Source organism: Pteronotus mesoamericanus, unplaced genomic scaffold (genome assembly GCF_021234165.1).
Source record: "Pteronotus mesoamericanus isolate MK-2021 breed Mesoamerican mustached bat unplaced genomic scaffold, CSHL_Meso_final contig_182, whole genome shotgun sequence".
NCBI classification, from domain to species: Eukaryota; Metazoa; Chordata; class Mammalia; order Chiroptera; family Mormoopidae; genus Pteronotus; species Pteronotus mesoamericanus.
Genome location: NW_026555078.1, coordinates 20,513,025 through 20,534,043, shown reverse-complemented (window position 1 = coordinate 20,534,043; position 21,019 = coordinate 20,513,025). Strand labels below are relative to the sequence as shown.

Below are 21,019 nucleotides of genomic sequence, written 5' to 3'. Positions count from 1 at the left end.
TTCTTAGGCTAAGAATGCAGATCAGTAACAATTTAAGTAAATATAATGAAGAAAGTCTTGTTATTAAGAAGTGCACATGTGAAAGGATTCTATTCACTGTGATTTTGTTGATCCATTTATAATTAATTCATTTATAAAGATGATAATCCAGTTGATGATTTGACTAGAGTGCTGTGTGGTGTAAGGGTCCCAAATTAGGTATAATAAAAATTCAAACACTATTTATTTTTCTCTTCCCATTTTGTAATAATCCTTAGTTACAGAGAGAGATTAATAAATATTAGATATGAATATTGATGAAAATCATCTTTAGAAAGTCTTATAGAAACTTGAAAATGGTCATCTAAGATATTTATAACTTTAGAATGGGTGGTAATTTCTAAATACAATGAAAGGGCAACAAAACATTTTCATTTTAGAATGCTTTTGCTTTTGAGTTTGTAGTTTGAGAAGCAAGGGAACCCATTAGGAGGCTTTTTGAAAGAGAATAAGGTAGACTTCAGTTGAGTTACTTGCTTTGACTTAAAGCAGTGATACTTTGTAGTTGCAAATATATTCAGTTAATATGTTTTTATTGATATTTCTCTCAAGTTAACCCAAAGTTCCCATGAACAGAGGACTTGTCAGTTTGTGGCTATAAAATTACAGTCACCATTACCATTGCCCATTGGGGTTGTGGTAGTAGATTATCTAAAGTAGAAAGGCTTAGTTTTTATTCATTTGGAGTTTTAGACTTTTTGTTAAATCGAGCCTAAAATGAAACAGTAAATGATTTTCTTCTGTAAAATTTAAACTTTGCTCAAAAAACTTGCTAAGCAAATTTTAATTGTAAAGTCCCATCCTAAATGCACAAGCAGATTATTCGAAGTTTGTATGTATGAACTGTCTTGACAGTTCTGATAATAAAAAGCTCTTCCGATTGGAAGTGACTTTAGCATCTACTGGTGAATATTCAGGATATTTTCTTGAAAATTGGATTTTATCTTTTATACTAGATGCCTTCTTATAGTTCTTGGCCTGTTAGCTGAGTGCTGCCAAATTGAATACATAGTAATGTTAACACAAAACAAGCTATCAAAAGATAGTGTGTACCTGTTCATAGCACTTAAAGTTGACCAAGTAAGATTCTGAAAATGAACTGCAGATGAGCCTGAAGGAATTAGTGGAAACATTGATTTTTATAATAGAGCCTATTAGAATATTTTTGCTTTCTACATGATTTAAGTTAACAATAGTAAGATAATTTTGTGGGAATTAATTTGGTTTTATATAACCAAATATGTTAAAAGTTAGCCACAATATTCCCTGAAAGTATGGGCTATTTATCAAGATTGCTTCCTTTCAAATTTTGCTTCTTTCATTGAAAAATTTTGAATGTACAGTATTTGTGTTTGAAAATGTACACAAGGTCTGTCCAGAAGGTATCCAGCCACGTAATATGGAAAATAGAGACATTTATTGAAGAAGATACAAGAAACATAGTACATAGGACAATGACACCTCAGTCCCCTACTAAGCAGGCACCTTGGGACCTCACGCAGTTCTCCCAGTCGCCGTCAGCTGCCCTGTCATATTTTCCTGAATCTTAATGACAGTCTGAGATTTCTTCCCATTCAAAGGTGATTTTAGTTTTGGGAAAAGCCAAAGTTTCAGGGTGCCATATCTGGGCTGTAGGGGGACTGAGTCACCTGGGTGATTTGGTGTTTCGTCAGTGAGCAGATGTGTTTTTGTAAGGAAGCTGTCAGTCACCAGTTGCCTATAGTTGTGACCTTCTGAATCATCTGAATAGTTTCCATGGAGGAGTGTTGAAGCTTAACACAAAATTTGATGCAGATTAATTGCTCTACTGGCTGTTATTTTGAATGTGATGGCCACACAGTACACATGCTCACTGAAGGGCATCTACCACCCCCACTGATTAGTACAGTGAAGGCATCACTGTTCGCACATGGACATCCCAGTCCACTCTCCTTGGCGGCCAGGTTACATCGATGTCGCACAAACTGGTCTCACTATATTAACAATGGCTGGACTTTTTCCGGACAGATATCATATGTACATATAATACATTTATATGAAATAATCATACACATATACAAATTCAAACTTACACATATACACTCAAACATAAGTAAGTTTGAGTGCATATAAATGTATATGTGCACATATATGTAATAATTGGTTCCCTTTTTTTTTTAATTTTAAGATTTCTCACTGTTCTGTGTGTTTACTTTTAACCTGACGAATAGCCCTTTTGGATTAAAAGAAACTTGCAGTCAGAGATTATTTAATTAAATAATTAGGTAGTTTTCCTTAACTGTTTTCTATATATTTACTCTGTGGTGTCATACTAGATAACCACATTCATTTCCTATACTGAGAATACTTACTTCTCTTGCATTTTGAGTAGCACTTCCAGGTTATCAGGTAAAACTGAATTATAAATGTGTGATTTAAAACCTGGTTTGGAAAAGTTTGCATGTTTTTCTTATTTGTTGATAGACTTTATTTCCATGCAAATATCTTTAAGAAGGTTCAAATGATGTAAGTGATGGATAAGTTTTAAAGTTAACATCTTTTGAAAGGGAAATTACTATCAAAGATTTTCTCCAGTTCTTCAGTGTTGCTCTTTTTAAAAAACCACATCTTAAAGGTTAACTTCCTTTCCATCAGTCTTTTATTGACTTGTTTATTTGCAGTTTATTTTCTGCTATATTCTGAATTAAATTGAAGTTTTACTAAATAAAACAAGCTGTGATTAGTGCCAGATAAGTCACACAAGAGACTCTGAATTCAGGTAGCTTTGAAATTCTGTTTTATATCTATTAAGCTTTTTCTATAAAATTTAGCAATAACTTCTCAGTTGTTAAGTGAATCCCAATTTTTATTCTGAATTAAGACTAATAAATTGATGCAATTATGGGACGTGCTATTTCAGTTGATAGTTAAACTTAATATATAATGTTACTTCCCAGAGGAAAAGTTGAGCTAAAACCAGACAGAACAGGAAAATTTACATGTGTTTTTTTCTGTGTATGAAATTAGTGGTACTCACTGCTTTGAAAAAGTATATACAAAGTTATTTTCATGTAAAAATATTGCTATAGTAAAGGTTAAAAAAGTGGACAATGAGTTTATGTTTATCAAAACATAAATATAAAATAATAAATATCATAGGTAGTATTCCTCTGATGATTTGAATCTTTCCTAATTTCATTAATGTATTAGAGGTTTAAAAAGTGATGAGTGAATTGGTTTTTCTAAGGTATTCTTTTGTTTCATTACCATAAGAAGGGTTGACAAAGAAGCATTCTTTTGAGATAGTCCACTTTACTACAGAATTTATTAACTTGAACATGTAGTTAGCTCTAGAAAAAGGCTTAAAGGAAATTTGGCAGCACCCTATTGCCCTTTTTGTTAAGTGGTTTACCCCTGCTGTGTATTAAGCAGTAATATGATATGGAGGCTTTAACATTTTTCACTTTAAAAACAGACTCTCAGATGATATATAGTTTTAGTGATTTTTATTAGAGTTATTCTGGTGCTTCAAAAAGATTATATGTGTTATGTACTATTCTGTAGCATTTGGGGCTATGTCATATGTACTTTTCCTTATTATTGTAAATACAGACTTAAAAGGGATACACTGGACCTTGGAGTCTCTGCCTCAGTCCCCTATGTTATAGTTGATCATTTTTAGTTACCAGACAAAATGTTACATTCTTTTTGCAACATTCTTGATTGTATTGTTTATTATTTTTTAATACAAAAACTACTAAATTCTTTTGTTTCCTTTTTTGGGGGGAGAGCAACATAAAGTGTATATAACATGAAAGTAAAATTGGACTTGTTTATTTGCAGTTTATTTCCTGCTATATTTTGAATTAAAATTCTGAAGTTTCTACTGAATAATTTTGGAGGGGAGTTTAAAACTATAGACCAAATTTTGATCCACAAATTTTATAAACATGGAAAGATATATGTACATGGATATTCATTGTTTGTAATTTGAAAAGTTTAAACAACATATATGTCTGTGACTAGAGAACTGTGGAAGAAATGTTAGTACCTCAATGTAGTGTAATCTTCAGAATTTGTTACATATGTATTATTGACATGAGAAACTAAGCTATTTAGTAAGCCAAAGAAGTACATTTTAGAAAGTGTGTATAGGGAACAATTCATTTGTCTTGGGACAAAATGTGTATCAAAATTGTTTTGAAGACAAGAAGCTGCTCTTTGCAGTGACTATCTCTGGGGAGTGTGGAACTTTCTTCATTTTGTATCCTAGTGTAGAATCTTCTGATGCATAGTATTTTTAAAATGAAACACAAAAACACTCACTCTCCAAAAAGCTTGATTGTTACCTTGTGAGAATTTCACTGACTACATGCTGTCTTACACTCACTCATTTACTTTGATTCCTATCTTTTCTTTCTCTTTGGTTTTAAGTCAGTTTAATTGATATATTATTTAGGTATGATGAAATGCGTGCAGTTAACATAAAATTTGATGAGTTTAACAGGTGTGCATCCCTGTGAAATACCGCCATGAAGACACAGAATAGTCCCATCATTTTCAAAAAATTCTTTGTGCCCTCATTGCCGTTCCTCCCTCCTCCACCTCTGGCTGCAGGCAGCCACTATGTACTTTATGTCGTTATGGTTTTCCGTCTTCAAGAAGTTCATATAAATGCAATTATACAGTTTGTGGCCTTTGTATTTAGTTTCGACGTCACATGATGCTTTTGAGATTCATTAGGACGTTGTATGTGCTCATAGTTTCTTGTCACTGAGTGGTGTTCCATTGTGTGGGCATTCTGTATATTGTGTACCCATTCATCTGTTAAAGAATGTTTGCGGCGTTTCCAGATTTTGGCTCTGGAGAATAAAACTTCCAAACTGTTTTTGAAAGGTGGTTTTACTGCCTACCAGCGATGTATGTGAATTTCAGTTGTTACCATTTTTGTTGACATTTGCTATTATCGGCCTTTTAAATTTTAGCTCCAATGAATATAAAATGGTATCTCATTGTGGTTTAAATTTACGTTTTTCTTATGACTAGGGATGATGAGTATCTTTTGATGTGCTTATTGGCTATAAATATAGCTTCTTCTGTGAAGTGTGTTTAGATCATTTACTCTCTTAAAATTGGGTTGTCTCATTACTGAGATGTAAGATCTTGTTTAATATTTTAAGTAGAACCAATTTGTTAGATACAAATTATAAATACTTCCATTTTGTGACTTGCCTTTTGGTTACTGGATCAGTTGTGATGTTATCAATATCATTGTTATGGATTATTTAACCAAGATAAGAAAGAAAATGTGAGCAGATGATGAAATCATAGCAGAATATGAACTTGTACATTTACTTTTGGAAGGGTCACCTGATCTGGGGATTAGACAATAAGAGTAAAGACTTAACAATGAAATAAGGCATGTCACCCTGGCTGGTGTGGTTCAGTGGATTGAGCACTGACCTGCGACCCAAAGGGTCGCCAGTTTGATTCCCAGTCTGGGCACAGGCCAGGATTGCAGGCCATGCCCCCATTAGGGGGTATGTGAGAGGCAACCACACATAGATGTTTCTCTCCCTCTTTTCCTCCCTCCCTTTTCCTCTGTCTAAAAATAAATAAAATCTTTTTTAAAAAGGAAAAAAAATAAGGCATGTCCTGTTAAGTCATGTTAGTAAATATATCAGTAAGTAAATCTCTTTTACTGCTGCCAAGTAATAGACTTATCTGTGTTTCCTTACCAGTCCTCAAAAGCTGTCTTCTAAACCAATCTCTTTGTTCTTTTACTTGTCCTTTCCTTATTCTTACCCTGTTTTAAAAACTGAGCAGTGTTGCACATTGAAACTTTAAATTAAAAACAGTATAGTGACTTAATTTCCATTGCAGCAGGAGTTAAAGCAGTTTTAGAAGCCTAAGAATTTTGGTCTAGGACAGGGGTTGGCAAACTACAGCCTTAGGGCAAAGTTCAGGATGATGCTTGATTTTATAAATGAAGTATATAAAGTAAATATTTATTTATGTTATGTGTTTGCTGTGATTGCTTTCATACTTTAGTTGTTCCAACAGATACCATCTGGCCTACAAGCCTAAGATACTTATCTGGTCTTCTACAGAAAATTTCCTGACTTCTTGTCTAGGCAAAACAAGTCTATTAACCTATAAGCAGCAATAAAATGAGTCATTTCTGTCTGCGTGAAAACTCATGTTTTCTCAGAGACTCATAGTCACCACTCATGATAATAAGGGGGATGCTGTTCAAGAAATTGGAACTAACCTTAAAGGCCTTCTCTCAAAAGCATAGTAATATATTCAATCCTTATCACCATCAGAAATGAGCACTTTTCATAGATTACTTAGGTTAGTCATATAGATAGATATATGTGGTACTTTAATAGCCTTCTAAAAACACACTTTATAAAGTCACCTCCCTTGTATTTCTCTTTGCCAGCCCTGTCTGCCCTAAGAGAAATACTAGAGAAGTGTAGTTAATTAAGACGTGTCAGGATTAGGTTTGGAGGGTGCATATTGAATAGGATGATTGTCAGAAAAGAAAATCATCCAGGAAATTTAAGAGCCCTGCTGTGTCGTTGGTTCTGGGATGATTAGAACAACCCTGCAGATGGTTTATCCTTCTAGTACCTGTCTCCTTCTAAGATACACAGGTAAAATCGGAGTGACGACAAGAACCAAATAGTTGGGTTTCTTAGGCCAGCACTAGCCTTATAGTCTTTATGCATTTAACTTCATGTTATGTGGTGAAGACTTTTATTGATAGGACAAGTTAGAGAATCCCATTCATTTCTCATGTCTTTTATCAGTTTTTTGCCAGTGATTATTTGAATTGTCCGGTGCACTCTTTATGCCTTCAGGTACATGCTTCAAATGTCCATGTTTCTTAAGTCAGTATTCAATTTCACTCGTCTTCCTGTTGGTCATCATTTATAAATTGACCTATGGTTGAAATTCTCCTGTCTCAAGAAAATAGTTTGGTGTAATTAAATTACTTTTTAAATTTTTTTAAATTAAATTTTTATAGCTATTAGTTGTTCTGGAATATTCAAGACTGAGAAATGCTGATAACGTTAATTTTTTTTCTTTATCTTTGGAGGTGTTGTGTCATAGCCAATATCATTATTAAGTTTTAAATTTTGCCCTCCTTATTGTTTATTTTGTCAGAAATAGATTTTTCTTTTTAAAATTATGATAGAGCCATTCTATTAGATATAATTATGATCTGGAAGTTAAATTATGAGGAGATGACTTACTTTATAATCATAATTCATGTGAAGAGGACCTATCAGCCCTGGCTGGTGTGGCTTAGTGGACCGAGTGCCAGTCTGTGAACCAAAAGGCCCGATCCCCAGTCAGGGCATACGCCTGCATTGCGGGCCAGGTCCCCAACTGGGGGCTGGCGAGGGGCAGCCACTTGTTGCTCTCTCACACCAATGCTCCGCTCCCTTTCTTTCTTTCTCCCCATCTCTCTGAAGATAAATAAAATCTTTTTTTTAAAAAAGAGAGAACATATTGCATTGATGTTCTACTTTTTTCCCAATTCCTGATCATTAGAAGTCATTAAATTAAAGTACTTTTCCTAATACAGAATAATGTTAAGATAGGGTTACTAGTAAGGTCACGTGTTACTTTGGATACAAATGTTAACTATGGTCATGGTTTTAATTTCAAATAAGATATACAGGGTCTGGCAGAAGTAACGCCTGCCTAAGTGTAGTTGGCAGGATAATAATTTATAGTTTTAATTTGAACATTTCACCTAAAATATCATATGGTGTGCTTGAGTATGATACTGTTATGTTGCAGAATTACATGCTTATGATTTTGTAATAAAAAAGGTGTTATTTGTGCCGGACTCTGTATATAAAATTGTTATGCATGCTAAGAAGATTTGGACAAATTTAAGATATTCTTCATCTTTATAAACCAAAACAGTATATACTTATTTCTATTCTGGTTATTTTTGAAGATGCCTTTAAATGATCATCTTAATACATGAAAGTGTTACTAAGTTTTTCACTGAAGCCTTAAGCTACATATTTTTTAGTGTAATTATTTTTCTCTGAGGTGCCTAGTTTCTGAATAAAATTTGTCACTTCTGAAGTGCTGTCAGTTGCCAAGCCCACGGGTATAAGGGAACTTCTTTTGGTAGAGTAAATTGGGGAATACACTGTGAGGTGTTAATAGGATGTTAGTTTGTCCTGACATGTCCATGTATATTTTTTAGGAACCCGAACATGTTCTTAAAGTTAGTAGGTAGGCAAAAGCTTCTTAGGAAAAAATAAAAAAATACTGTTGAGGTCTGCACATTTGTTAAAATTATAGCTGCTCTTTTCTTAGACATGTTTTATGCTACGTTTTATTACTTATTTAGTTACTGGTTTGTATAAAGGCATTCAGAGTTGTAGATTTATGTAATAATGAAACTGCTCAATTTTCCAGCTTTCTATCTAAAAAGCTTTTGGGGGGACATGCCTTATTTTTATGTTTGTATTTATTTAAAATGCGACTATTTTTGTAAAAGTTTCATATTAGACATCTGTACATAAAAGACATAGTTGTATAGTGACTTAATATTCTTTTACTTTTCCATAGGAAAATTACAGAGTCATATCTAGTTGATTTCAGTTACATATAAATATTTATTCACTATCACAAGAACAGGAATGTTTAAATGCTCAGAATATACTTTAATAATTTAAATGCTATTGAACATAGAATTAACTTATTTCTAAAATACAACTTGTGTGAGATAAGCATACGTATGCATCCATTATTACTGGATTTCCCATGCAGTAGCCAAGCCTTCCAGCTCTTTGTTCTTTGTGATTTAGCTATTGGCATGGGTTTATAACTCTTGTGCATTTATGCAATCTGTGATTTTGATAAGGTGTTTTTTTCTATTAATGTACGTTAATTATAGTAGCATAACCAATTTTTGATTATCCACGATGAGTGAGGAAAGAGCAAACCATAAAAAAATTGCAATTTAAAAATAATTTTTAAATCTCAGTCAAACCAGTATTTTTATTTGATTTTTTTCTTCACTAACAATTTCTGCAACCCACGCTACCACTTCAAAAAAAATTGTCAGTAATACATGTGAGAAGTAGCCAGAATGACAGGTTGGATCATTTAATTTTAGTTTATTAATCTGGTTTCTTTTAGAGATACTTAGAGTGAATGACTCATGACTAACAGCAGCTTTGGATAAACCACATGATGAATAATCCTCCCTTGAAAAACAGGAAATGAACTGAGCCTCTTCCAGAATGCCTTTTTTCTTATTTATCACAAGAGTATATTATTCTGACAAAAAAATTGCTATTATAAGAAAATACCATAATAAAATATTTGCATGTTCTGTCTGATCCGTAGAAAATGCTCAAATAATCCTATTAAAGTACTATTTTTTTTAAAAATTCTAGTTCTTTTAAATAATGAAGTAATTTTTGGAATTGTCCTGCACATTCTTATTAGTATGAGAACCTTTGTTGTCATTTTTCAATGTTTTCACTTAAATAAAGATCCTTATTGTATACTGTTTTCAATGTAGTCATGGAAAGGAAATCTCTCAGCCCTGCCATGAAGGTGAAATTGCCCTTTAAGATTCTTCATATTCATAACAGTAATTCCAGCTAGTAAAACAAAAACCTTATAACTACTCAAAAAGCAGCCTGAACTAGACCCACATGGTTTTAGAGAGATGTACCTTTTCTCATTGCCTTACTGGAAAATTATATTCATTATTTAGCCCCTTAACTCACAATTGATAGGTCTGCCATAGATTGTCAGAGAAGGGAATGAATTTTCAACAGTGTCCAGATTTTTAAAATTCCACTATCAGGCATAAATGATCTTATAGACTTCATTATAAGAGTGTATTTTTTAACCTATATTTCTTTGCAACCAACATAATTACTAAATTTTTTATTAGTTTAGTAGCGATACTTGGCTAAAGCATATGGTGTTCCTAAATTTTTTCAAGTTCTTATGGAATCATACAATTAGTAACATTTGTTAAATACTGTGGTTTAAATACCAACATTATTATACTTTATCCTTATATCCATTTTGACAGTCTTCATTTTTTTCCTAAACAGACAGACAAGCTCTGAAGCTAATCACACACATTTGTTGTCTTGCAGTTTGAACTGTCCTAAAATTTAACCAGCCTTCTAAATGGCCACTCACCACGAGCAAGTAGTGGTCAGGTGACTTTGAAAGAACATAAAGTCATTCATATGATTACTTAAGAATGTGCTGGGAGGAGAAAAGAGGAGACTGGTATTGCAAAGCTGACTTCAGTCCCTTACTTTTAAAGCCTGATTATGTATGTTGAAATTTTGTACCACTGTGTAGCCTTCCTTTTCAGTTCACATGCTGAATTCTGTACCAGTCATTTCTTTTAAAATATTTTGGAAAAAGAAGGTTATAGTACATTTTCTTAAATTGTAACGAGTTTAAAATTTACGAGGGGGGGCCCAAAAAAACCCGGAATTTGTTTATAAAAAATTGTGTATGTGTTCTTCCATGTGTAAACTTCGGTCACCTTCCAAGGGCTCTCCGTCTGGTGCAGCACGCCTACGGGGGCGTTCTGCTGCTGCTCAGAAGGTTTTGAAATTGTTGATTTTGATGCCTTTTATTGCTTCTGCCATTTTTTTGTTTCACCTCTTCCACATCAGCAAAACTGTCCCTGTGTGGACTTTTTTTTTCATCCAGGGAAAAAAAAAGAAAGTCACCAGGGGTGAATAGGGAAGGGTCATGCTGTTTTTGGTCAAAAACTGCCGAACACTCAGCACAGTGTGAGTAGGTGTCCTCGTAAATCACCTGTCATGAAACGGGCGAACATGTTGAGTCTTCAGAAAAAATTTACTGACGCTGAATGCAGCCTCTCACACCACCACCAGCTGGCGCAGCAATGGATGGGTCCCTAGAACACTCACCTCGCAGGGGAAGCCTGGACAACAAGGGACCCGCCCTCTAGAAGCTAATTTCAGTTTTTTTTGGGTCCCCCCCTCGTAGTATTTCTTGAAGGAAAAATTCTGAGTATTCTAATTATTTTTTTAAAAAATCGTTTATTTACTAGGTAAGTTCTCTTCTACGCTTTATGAGACTGGTGGTTGTGATATGTCACTTGTGAATTTTGAACCAGCAGCAAGAAGAGCATCCAATATCTGGTATGTGCGAAATTGTTTTAGGAGAGTGTGTGTAAAGTTTGTAAGCCCTTATATGAAAATGATGTTTTGAAAATATTTTTTATATTGGCTTAAGTGATTTGTTATTGTGCATTTATCTCTAAAGAGGTAAAGTAGGATGTTGCAATGGAAAAAAAGAAGGCGTTATTCTTAAAAGCTATTCTGTGTTTTTAAAAATTAAGTAAAAAATTTCCTGTTGATCTTACAGTGGGACAGTGGTTTGCAGTTACAAATATAAGATTTTATGATAAATATATGATATTAAAAAAACCCTTTAGAAAAATAATTATACAAGTAAGTTCATACCCATCAGTTCTCTTTTTCTTGTATGTAATTTAAAATTTTTATTTCCTTTTAAGGGTATGGTCAAGTATCTTAATGATGAGCTCTCATTTTGTTTTAAAATTTGTTTACCAGCTATAAGGAGGAATTCTTAAATTATGGGTCATATGTTACATTCAGTTTCTTTTTTCACCTTCCCTTAGAAAGGAATTACATAAGATAACGGGGAGGTTAGACAAGCAAATAAGAAATTCGAAACCTGTATCATACACCATAATTACAGTTTAGAATGTGTTAGATCCTTTTTTGTAAAATTTTAATCTTACCATTTATCAATCCTAGTGAATTGTTTTCACTAGGGTCAAGTGATTCTTATTTTAGGATCTCCATTTAATAATGGACACTCCTATTTAAATGTTACACATCTATGGACAATTCACTTGGTTTTTTTAAGTTTTAAGGTGTTATTTAAAGTGATAAGATCTTGTAGTCATATATATGAAAAGTAATCTGAAAAGCTAGAACATTTAGAAAACTATACCTTTTAAGCTCCTTTAGTCCAGTTTTAGAATTTGTGTCAAAAATGATTAAATTGTCATATTAGGTATTTTATAACAGTAGAAACAATAGGAGGATTGAGCAGTGAAAACCATTTTGTTTAACTCAAGACAAAAACAGTTGCGTTCACCATAGTGGTAAGGTCTCAAAGTTTAGAAATCTAAACCTGGCTGAACTGTGGAAACTGAATTGTCATGTTCTAAGCTATTATAGCTGAATTTATTGTGGTTCTAGAGAATATGTTAATTGCTTTCTTAAACATTTTGTCACAAGAGCCTTGTGATAAAGGTACTATGTTACTGATTAGTAAAACTGAAGTATAAAAAGGGTGAATAATGTGTCCAAGATCTCATTCAGTTGTGAGATTTGAATATAGATACTCTGACCCACAGGCTATGTTTTTAATCACAACTCTAGGAAAATGCTGTTTTGCATTTTGAAGTTGATATAGATAAGTGACGACACTGTAAATATCATCCAGTTGTTAAAGGATTTATTTTTTTCTACTACCTGGCAAACTGTTTATACCATGAAGTCTTTTTAATTTTATTTTAGTGACACGGATTCTCATGTATCCAGTTCTACCTCAGTTCGGTTTTATCCACATGATGTGGTAGGTTTTCCTTTATTTTTATAAAATGATGTGTTTTTAGATTAAGTTGGTACACAAATCAGAAAAAATATGGACTATGGTGAATAATATGGCAAAATACTTTTGGTGTCCCATAGTTGATCTCTTCTTAGTAGTCCTTTGTTAAAGAAACATAGAATACCATAACGTTTAATTAACTATATATGAATCAGTTATGACACTTTTGAGGGTATGTAAAGGTTTCTTTACTCACCAGCATCATAATCTGGTTGTGCTTTTTTGAATTGTTTCATTTTAAAATTTTACTTTGAATATTATGATTTTGGTGCAGTTATTTATTGGTTAACTATTAATTATTTATATACCAGTATGTATGTTTTGGAAGCTTAGTGATGATATCACTGTATAAAAAATGTGCACATAAAATATAGTAGGGATATTTTAAAAAGATAACACTGCCTTTGCCATCAGGATGTACATATTGAAGTTGGGAAAGACAAAATGGATAAAATCCTTATAAATGATACTTAAGAGATATAGGTAATACTAGAGTGCCAAAGAGGTTAATTATTAGCAGCTTCCTAAAGATGAAGAGTCGTGAACAGAGTTTTAGGTTGGCATAAAGCAGAGGCTTTTAACTAGTGGACATTTGGCAAAGCCTGGAAACATTTTTGCTTGTCACAGCAGGGGCAATTTTACTGGTATCTAGTGGACAGAAGCAAAGCACAACCCCCACGACATAGAATTATCTGGCTGACAATTCCTGCAGAGTCAAGGTTGAGAGACCCTGGCATAGAGCATAAGAAAGAGTGTTGGAGAAGTCTTTATGAATGCCTGCAGATAGTGGCTGTGTTATACATAGCAGCTGTACATAGTGTGAGCATAGTCAGACTTTCTTGCCTATACTCATGCATGTGTTTGAAAAACGAAAACCATCCTTACATCTTTTTGCTGTAGTGTTTTCTTAGAAGCTCCACAGGAAAGTAAAAATGGGAAAATGGTTACTGTTTTCTGCTGTTAAATGTATGGGAGTCTTGAGATCGCTAAGCGCTGGCTAGTGCTCTGCTAGATTCAGCAAACTTTTGATTCTTTCCAAGGAAGGGGAATCTTGTGAGCAGGTGAATGGATGAGTTACAGCTAAAAGAAATGTAATGTGGTCATTTCCTGGAAAACCTCCCATGAGCAGTCTGCCAAAGCAAAAAGGGTGGGGTGCGGGCTAAAGGAGGGATTTGAAAACAATAATGACAGTGAGAAGAGACTGTAATAGATGAGAGTTGAAGGCATTGAATCCAATGCGGAGGAGCTTAGATTTAACATGGTAATGAGGTTCACAGCTTAATAAGAGTCAAGACCATAAATGTGACAGGGAGAAGGGAAGCCATTAATGATTCACTGTAAGTGACTTTAATGGATTTACTAGTTAAACTAGTTAAAATGTTAAGATTTCAAACCCTATTTCTAATAAAACCTTTCCAAAAGACCTATTGATTAATTTGCTCTATTTTAGTTCACTTCCTGTTGTCCCATTCTGCAGTTTCTAATGCTATAAAGTATCCACGAGGAGTGTACTGGTATAGAAAGTTAAGAGGGCTTAGATAATCTGCAAGCTAATTGAGTGGCCCTTGAATGAGGGCTTAATTAAAGATATTTTAAGCCTTTCAACACTAACTTTCTTTTAGCTCTCTCTCCCACAGATTCGGTTAAACAGACTATTGACCATCGATACAGATTTATTGGAGCAACAAGACATTGATCTAAGCCCAGACCTGGCAGCTACTTACGGTCCAACAGAAGAAGCTGCCCAAAAGGTTAAACACTACTATCGTTTCTGGATCCTGCCCCAGCTGTGGATCGGCATCAACTTTGACAGACTCACACTTTTGGCCCTGTTTGATAGGTAAGGAGGTAGTGTGATATTAAAGATGTCTGCTGATTTTATTTTTAATTTGAAATATCCCTAATAACTCATTAAGGTTTTGCTTGCTTACCATGTTGGAAAATGTTTTCTATTTTTTGATCCTTTTGAGATAAAATTTAAGTTAATGGGGTTCTCAAACATTGACTTTCTTGAATTCATTAAAAACTTTTTTGTGACAATTTTAATAGGTGTACACAAAAAATTTCTTTTTATCATCAATAAGTATTGTGCAACTGTACTTGAAACTCAGAGAAAATGAATGTTAATGATTATCAGACTATAGGTAATATGACTCTAAATATAAAAGGCATAAGGGGAAAACTTCTGTTTTCCTATTTTTCAGCACTAATCTTTATAGTAAACAGTATTAGCCCATTATAAACTTGGTGACTAAATGCTGATTCTAGTCAACATGGAGTAATGAGGACTGGTTTATCCTCCTACCTGAAACAATGAAAAACAGACAAAATGTATGAAACAGTGGTTTTCAAGACATAGAAATGAGACAACAAAGGACAGTGATTCCCGACAGTTGAAGCATGGGAACCATACAGTTGCCCCAGCTTACTACCTTGAGAGAGTCCCAGACTGTGACTCAGGGTGGAGGTACGAAAGCAGAGCCTGGCAGACACCCTCGTTGGAGTTGGAGCTAAGAGCCCATAGGACAGACCATCAGAGAAAGAATTACGGCTCAGAGAGAGATTCTCAGATCTGTAGTGGGTCTCCTCAACTGTCCAGCAGAGTATTGGTAAGTGAATGTACCTGCCCGGGGGCAGGGAGAGAACCGAGGGAAGGAAGTAGAGGAGCGGAACCTCTTCCCCGCAGCCAGCTGGAAGAAGCTCATCATTCACAGGGCACGGTGCATTGGGTAGCATACTCAGGGAAGTCTTGCCTTTGAAGTGGGAAATAATTAGTTCTAGCATGAACACTGCTCCAAACTCACCTAACAAGTCATAAAAGTAAAACCTGAAAGGATCACACCCGTTTCCAAGTAGTAGAACAAAGCTCAAGAAGGCTTGTAGAAATCTAGAAATTCTCATACACAGTAAGTTAAGGTTCAGTGTCTGGCATCCAAAGATTACCAACCATGCAAAGAAGGGATAAAACGTGATGTGTGAGAGAAGCAATGAGTCAATTGAAGCCAACATCTAACTCACCGGCATTAGACTTAGTAGTCAAAGACATTACAACTATTACAACCTTACTTCATAAAGTTTAAAAAGTTACATAGAGACATGGAATATATGAATATATACATGAATATATATATATATATATATATATATATATATATAATCTCCCAAATCAAACTTATGTCTGAGATGAAAAGTACAATTGATGCTGGAACTATTGGATTTTCTTATGCAAAAGAACTTGTATCCTTACCTTCCATCATATTACAAGAGTTAATTCAAAATGGATCATAGGCCTAAATGTAAAATCTTAAACAGTCTCCTTAATTTGCCATCCAAGTTGGTTAATTATTTTGCAACAAATTTGACAGAAAAAGATGTTAAGAGTAAAGTTTTTAAAATAGAAATTAAAACTGTATTATGCATTAAAATGAAAACTTTACAATCCACTCTAGCATGCATTATTTATTTTAATTTTCCACATAAACTAGTTTCTTTTTCAGTGTTACCCAAAATCTTAACCAAACCTAGAACCAGAAAAAAAATCTCAGCAGGTATAATGTGAACTTCATATTGATGCCTTCCCTTATTTTACTCTGATTAATTTCTTACATTGATGATATACTTATAAATTTTCCTATCTACAGAAATCGTGAGATCCTGGAAAATGTGTTAGCTGTCATCCTGGCTATTCTTGTGGCATTTTTGGGATCAATTCTTCTCATACAAGGCTTCTTCAGAGATATCTGGGTCTTCCAGTTCTGCCTGGTGATAGCCAGCTGTCAGTACTCACTGCTTAAGGTACCAGCATCTCTCTTTTTTACAGACAGTGGAATAATATTGGTGTTAAAAGTAGAAGGTTTCATATCATTCACTGAATTATAGCAAGGATATTTGTTGAATTATTTTTATATATTGGATGTTTAAACAAAAGGGACGTAGTAACTTTTTAAAAAATAATTATATATAAATGAAGCTTTCTTAAAACTGTTTTTGGTATTAAAAGAAAATATTTGGGCATTTGTTACAAATAAGAATTTGCATTTTTGAAATGTATTTCTTTTAAACTTATCAACATTAACTCTCCTACTTCTATATTTTAAGTCTTTTATTCTGTGAAATTTATTAAACCCCATTGTTGATAGATTCAATAATATCAAAACTAGTATATGTGTTCCTTTGTGACATTGAAAACAGAAGATTGATGTCCTTTAGCTATTGTTTTAATAGTGGCTCTAAAATAACCCAAATTTATCAATTTTAAGCTTTCTAAAAATGGGAGAATCAATTAACGAATTTTTCACCTTCTATGCAAAATCTGTGGACTGTCAACGTGAACTGTTTCCTTTCCTTCTTTTAACCAGTAAATCTCTCACTTGTATTGTTTATTTGACTGATCTATGCTTTCATGAAGAACACTCCTCTGTTCTGAAAACTGTTGGTTTCGTTCTGTTTGCACCGCTGGCTGTGCAGGTGCCGATAGCCGGGCACCTGGAGGTGGCCGCCGTGTCACCGCTTCATTTCTCCAGGACCCATCCATGCTTTTTCCTCATTGCAGTACTGAAATGACAGTCACTGTCGTTGCTAATAATCTCAAATTGCTAATCTGTGTCCTTAGGCTTCATTCTCTGTGAGTTTTCAATGAACACTTATGAATACTATCTTTTTCTCTTCTCCTCATAGTTGTCTGTGACTTTATACTACCGTGATGATTATCCTGCTTTTCAGTTAACTGGTTTCCTTTGTTGATGCCTCTTTGTTCTTTTGACTACTCCTTAGTTTGGGAGAATTCTCTAGGGTTTTATTTGGCCTTCTCAATTTGCAGTTCTTTGCCAGTGAAGTCATCCTGTTTTATTACTTTACTTATTGTCTGTATATATGAATTTATGTCCACATACATATCTCAGAGTCTTGGCCATTCTCACAAGCTTTAGTCCTATATATCTAATAGGCACATTTTAAAAATAGCACATCATCATCTTCTGATAAATATTTTCCTGTCCCAATTGCTTTGCTTTTGACAGTAGTACACTGACTCAAAATCTTAGAACCTCTACTCCTTCCAAGTTCCTTTGATTCCTTTGTTAAAATTTCTGGTCTTTGTTCTTGCTTTCCATCTCAACCACTTTAATTCATTCCTTTATTGCCTTAAACCACTTAAATTTATTCCCTGGTTCCATTCTTCCCTGTCCCATTAATTTTGTCCACTGCTTTTAGGTTAATGTGGTTAGATATGGAAAACGTAAAATATGACTGAAATTTTTGAGATTAGTTAACTAGAAAAATAGTAATGTCATATACAGAAATAAGAAAGGCATGAACAGGTAGGTCTTGAAAGAATTTAAAGATTATCTTGTCTCATACCCAGCCAAGGGACACGTGACAAACCCACTAAGCTTGGTCCAATCTAGAATTGTAGGATGGTGATAGGTCATCCTAGTGAAGTTGTTGGGTGTGCTATTGGAAGTGAACTGGAACTTGGGAGAAAAAGTCATGATTTGGGAAGTAATACCCTGTGGACATTTTTATGGAAAGTTGATAAAGTCTCTTATAAAGATATAGCCTAACTTATTTGCTGATTTTGATGTGAAAACTCAGATAATATATTTGATACAAATAACATTGAATTGCTTAGTAAACTTGGAATTTGTGGGCAGAACTAGAATTCTTCTTATAAGCTAACCCATATTTTGTGCATTTCCTGAATGGAGTGATGCTGCATTAGAATGTATTTTACCTAAAGTATATGATTAACCGCTGTGCTGTACATCTGAAACTGTTTAGCTTTATGGAACGTAAACTGTAATTGAAAAATAAGATTAAAAAAAAAGAAAGCAATCTACCTTAACATACTTACTCGTAGTACTGAGCCAGGCATTAGGATGGATCTACATACCATTTGCCATTTCCAAAATGTTAAGCAAGATGCAAATGATTAATTAACCATAATAAGGAAGAGTCAGGAAGGATTTGAGATGTTTTCTAATACTACAGTGACACCTCTATCTGGAGATGATGTTTTGTCTTTTGCTGACGTTTCAGCAGAATTAATGTAGGTCATTTCTTAGCTGTGGAATATTTACTTGAAATTATTTCAGGGATTTGAAAGTAGCTTGTAAAGTGACCAGGACTTCAGTAGTATAATCTGCCTTTCTGTTTTGTTTTTAGAGTGTTCAACCAGATTCTTCTTCCCCCAGACATGTAAGTCACTCTGATATGCTTGTAACTCTTTAATATTCATTAAAACCTTTTTTAGGTCATATGTCAGATTGAGTTAAGACTTATGTTATTATATTCACATGTAAGTTTTGACACACTACTAGAAATATAGGTGATTTATTAACATGAAATAAAATGGCATTGTAATTGTGGACTCTAAATCATGGTTGAAAATGAGCATAATATATTTTTTTGACAACCTATTTCAAGTGGAGGTTTTTAATTAGGTAGACGTGGTTCATGTAAACTCACGGTTATTTGATAACTTGCATTTGATAAATTTTGAACAATAAATCATGAATAAGTATTGAAAAATAGAATGTCGAGGTAGGAGAAACTTTACATTATTTTGCTTAAGTAATCATTAGGAGCAAGAATAAAAAAGTAATAAATTAATTTGATATTTAGACCTGTTGACACTAAGATGATTAAAAATCTTGTTCTTCACTTTGGGACTTTAGACAAAAGTATTAGCTGCCTATGACTATTTATTGTAAAGCATGATTCAGTTTTAAACCTCGCTCTAGAATATTTATTTAATAAAAAGACCAAAGGACATTCTCTTTAAAGTAGTTCCAAACCAGACTCCAAACACAGTTCGTAGTGATGCCTGCTTTCTTCCCTCTCCTTCCCTCCCCTTTTCTCCCCTCCCCTCTTTTTTTCTTTCTTTTCTCTCTCTTTCTCTTGCAAGATTTTATTCATTACTTTTTAGAGAAAGGGGAAGGGAAGGAGAAAGAGTGGGAGAGAATCATCAATGTGTGGTCACCTCCCACGCACCCCGCACTGGGGACCTGGCCCGCAACCCAGGCCTGTGGGAATCAAAGCGTTGACCCCTTGGTTTGCAGGCCAACACCCGGTCCACTGAGCCACACCAGCCAGGGCTTCTTTTTTGAATACAGTTACTATTTTCACCCATGCACTGGGGCACTTAATAATGAGAGTAGATGGGCAAAACAAAACAAGGAGGCACATGATTTTCTTTCAACTGCTTTTTTATTATTTTGTAAAAATGCTTTTGAAGTGTAATGATATGTGGAATTATTGGCTGTAACTTGTTATTTTGACATAATTTCAGGCTTAGGGAAAATTTGCAAGGATTGTACAAAGAATTCCTGCTGCCATTCACCCAGATCCCTGCGTAAACATTTCACCGTATTTGCTTACTCCTTTTCTAGTTCTCCTCTCTCCCCCTCTCCCCACACATGCACGCACGCACGCACGCACTCACACTCACATACACATGCACTCTTTCTAAACTATTTGAGAGTGAATTGTTGACATGATGCCCCTATGCTTCTAAATACTTCTGTGTGTGGTTCCTAGCAACAGGAACATTTATTTACATTAATTTGATATAATTATCAGAATCAGAACATTAATATTGATGATTCTATTTTCTAAGCTACAATTCTTACTCGGGTGTTTCCTATTTTCTCAATTGGCAATAAAACACCGCTGAGTATGCATTTGGTTTATTTAACCTGCTTTAATCTGGAGCAGTTCCTTCATCTTACATGATATTGGCATTTTTGTCGGGTACAGGCCAGTTATTTTGTAGACCATCCTTCAGTTTGAGTTTGTCTATTTCTTTCTGACTAGATACAGGCTAAGCTTTTTTGGTAAGAACACTACGAAAGTGGTCTGTTCTCAGGGCATCACTTCAGGAAGAACGTGATGTTTATTTATTCTTTTGTTCATAATGTAAACTTTCATCTTTTGCCTAAGGGTAGCGTTTGCAGGATATTTTACCGCTGCAGTATTAACATTTTGGGCTGGATAATCTTTGTTGCAGATTAGGGTGCTGTCTTGTGCATTATACAATATTTAGTTTTATCTCTCACCTCTACACACTAGATATCAGTGCCTCCACCCCAGCTGTGGCAGCCAGCATGTCTCCAGACATGGCCAGATGGCCCTTGGGTGTCAGAGTCCCCTCCCACTCCCTTGAGAACCACTACTCTACTGTAATGTTATTGTTTTTCTCTTGTAGTTAAATATCTTATAGGGAGATACTTTGAGATAATATATATGTTCACTTGCCCCTTAGACTTCCACCCACTTATTTTTCAATATCTATTGATGTTTCTTGCCT

The 21,019-nt window shown here is 34.3% G+C and overlaps 1 protein-coding gene across 4 annotated transcripts in view; it reads left to right on the top strand.

The window, feature by feature from the left end:
- Positions 1-21,019, top strand: part of PCNX1 (pecanex 1) — a 132,963-nt gene that overhangs the window by 58,640 nt on the left and 53,304 nt on the right. For 2 of the 4 annotated variants that reach the window (XM_054567339.1, XM_054567336.1), the window contains 5 exons: positions 11,117-11,207; positions 12,621-12,678; positions 14,352-14,554; positions 16,356-16,509; positions 18,877-18,909. In XM_054567339.1, coding sequence (XP_054423314.1) covers positions 11,117-11,207; positions 12,621-12,678; positions 14,352-14,554; positions 16,356-16,509; positions 18,877-18,909 — 539 coding nt within the window. Of the gene's footprint in view, positions 1-11,116; positions 11,208-12,620; positions 12,679-14,336; positions 14,555-16,355; positions 16,510-18,876; positions 18,910-21,019 lie in introns of all 4 variants that reach the window. The other 2 variants (XM_054567337.1, XM_054567335.1) reach the window with 1 other exon arrangement.